Here is a 1,649-nt window from a genome sequence, read left to right on the forward strand (position 1 = left end):
GGGAGTTGAAGTCCACGAGTCATGAGGGAGCCATAGTTCCCCCATGCTGGCTCAGGAATTCTGGGAGTTGAAGTCCACGAGTCATGAGGGAGCCATAGTTCCCCCATGCTGGCTCAGGAATTCTGGGAGTTGAAGTCCACGAGTCATGAGGGAGCCATAGTTCCCCCATGCTGGCTCAGGAATTCTGGGAGTTGAAGTCCACGAGTCATCAAAGAGCCAAGGTTGCCTACCCGTGTTAGACTATAATAGTCTTCTCCTTCTGCTACATCCTTCTTTCTTTTATCAGCTAGAAGTTGCTTAAACCAACATTAGCAGTGTCTAAAGAGTCCTTAATTACCCATTAAAACCATGCCTGAAAATTACAGCCCACGTTTATCTCTCTTTTAACTGCTCATCTCTGGGCGTTAGCAAAATATGAACAACAGTAGAGAAAAGCAGTAAGAAAAAATAAATAAGATGGAGATGAAGGCATTCCACATGCCAGTAATTTTTTTAAAATAATAATAATAATAATAATGTGTTTTGGAATGTACGCTTTTGTTCAAGGGTATTGTACACACAGATGATATAAACAAGGACCTTAAAGTGATCTGCAACCTACATAGACTATATTGCTGATCTGAAGATGTATTTCTTAAATGTGTTCCATTGTTGTTAGTTGCAAAGTTGTGCCTGACCCATTGCGACCCCATGGACAATATTCCTCCAGATCTTCCTGTCCTCTACCATCTTCTGGAGTCCATTTAAGTTCACACCTACTGCTTCAGTGACTCCATCCAGCCACCTCATTCTCTGTCGTCCCCTTCTTCTATTGCCTTCAAATGTGTTCCATATTGATTGACAAAAGCTCAGTTCCATTCCTTGCTCTTTTGAAATTCTATTTACTGCAAGAAAGACCAGCATGCGTCTTCCTTCTTCCTACTAGCAATATGTGTGCATGGTTTTTGTATCTGTAGGCTCACCTTCTGTGCTAAATATATATATTTAGATGTGTTTTGGTCTTGTCTTGTCTTGCTTCTTTGCAAATAATGTCGTATTTGCCAGACTTGGGAGATGTTGTAGAAGCCCATCAAAGTCATGAAGGTCTGCTAGAAGACTTGCAGAATGACGTTCACCAGACAGCAAACAGTTTGGGAATCTTACAGAATGTCCTTCATCACAACAGCACCAACAGAAACGGAGGGATGGACCAGCACCAGTCAGGTAAGAGCGGTATTTCTCAAGAGTATCAAAAAAGGAGACTATTTCAGTAGTTCAGCATTGAACTGTGGGGTCTTTGATGCTCTCTGGCCTTGATTGTTTACTTGCAGATATTTCATTACTCAAATTAGGTAACATTATCATTGCTAGAAGGGAGTGGGGTTTGCAGAGAGGAGGAGGAGGAGGAGGATGATTGTGGTGTCCTTGGTGCTCTCTCAGCTTGGGTGTTTCCTTTCAGACATTTCATTACCCAAACTAGGAAACAATATCAGTGCTAGAAGGAAGTGGGGTTTGTAGAGAGGAGGAGGAGGATGATTGTGGTGTCCTTGGTGCTCTCTGAGCTTGGGTGTTTCCTTTCAGACATTTCATTACCCAAACTAGGTAACAATATCAGTGCTAGAAGGAAGTGGGGTTTGCAGAGAGGAGGAGGAGGAGGAGGAGGAGGAGGA

The 1,649-nt window shown here is 42.8% G+C and overlaps 1 protein-coding gene across 1 annotated transcript in view; it reads left to right on the top strand.

Moving 5' to 3' along the window:
- Positions 1–1,649, top strand: part of MMRN2 (multimerin 2) — a 22,393-nt gene that overhangs the window by 14,409 nt on the left and 6,335 nt on the right. Inside the window, exon 4 of the mRNA XM_029285887.1 lies at positions 1,045–1,203. Within this exon, the coding sequence (XP_029141720.1) occupies positions 1,045–1,203 (159 nt within the window). The remainder of the gene's footprint in view (positions 1–1,044; positions 1,204–1,649) is intronic.

Source organism: Protobothrops mucrosquamatus, unplaced genomic scaffold, assembly GCF_001527695.2.
Source record: "Protobothrops mucrosquamatus isolate PMUCROS unplaced genomic scaffold, P.Mucros_1.0 scaffold_195, whole genome shotgun sequence".
NCBI lineage: Eukaryota > Metazoa > Chordata > Lepidosauria > Squamata > Viperidae > Protobothrops > Protobothrops mucrosquamatus.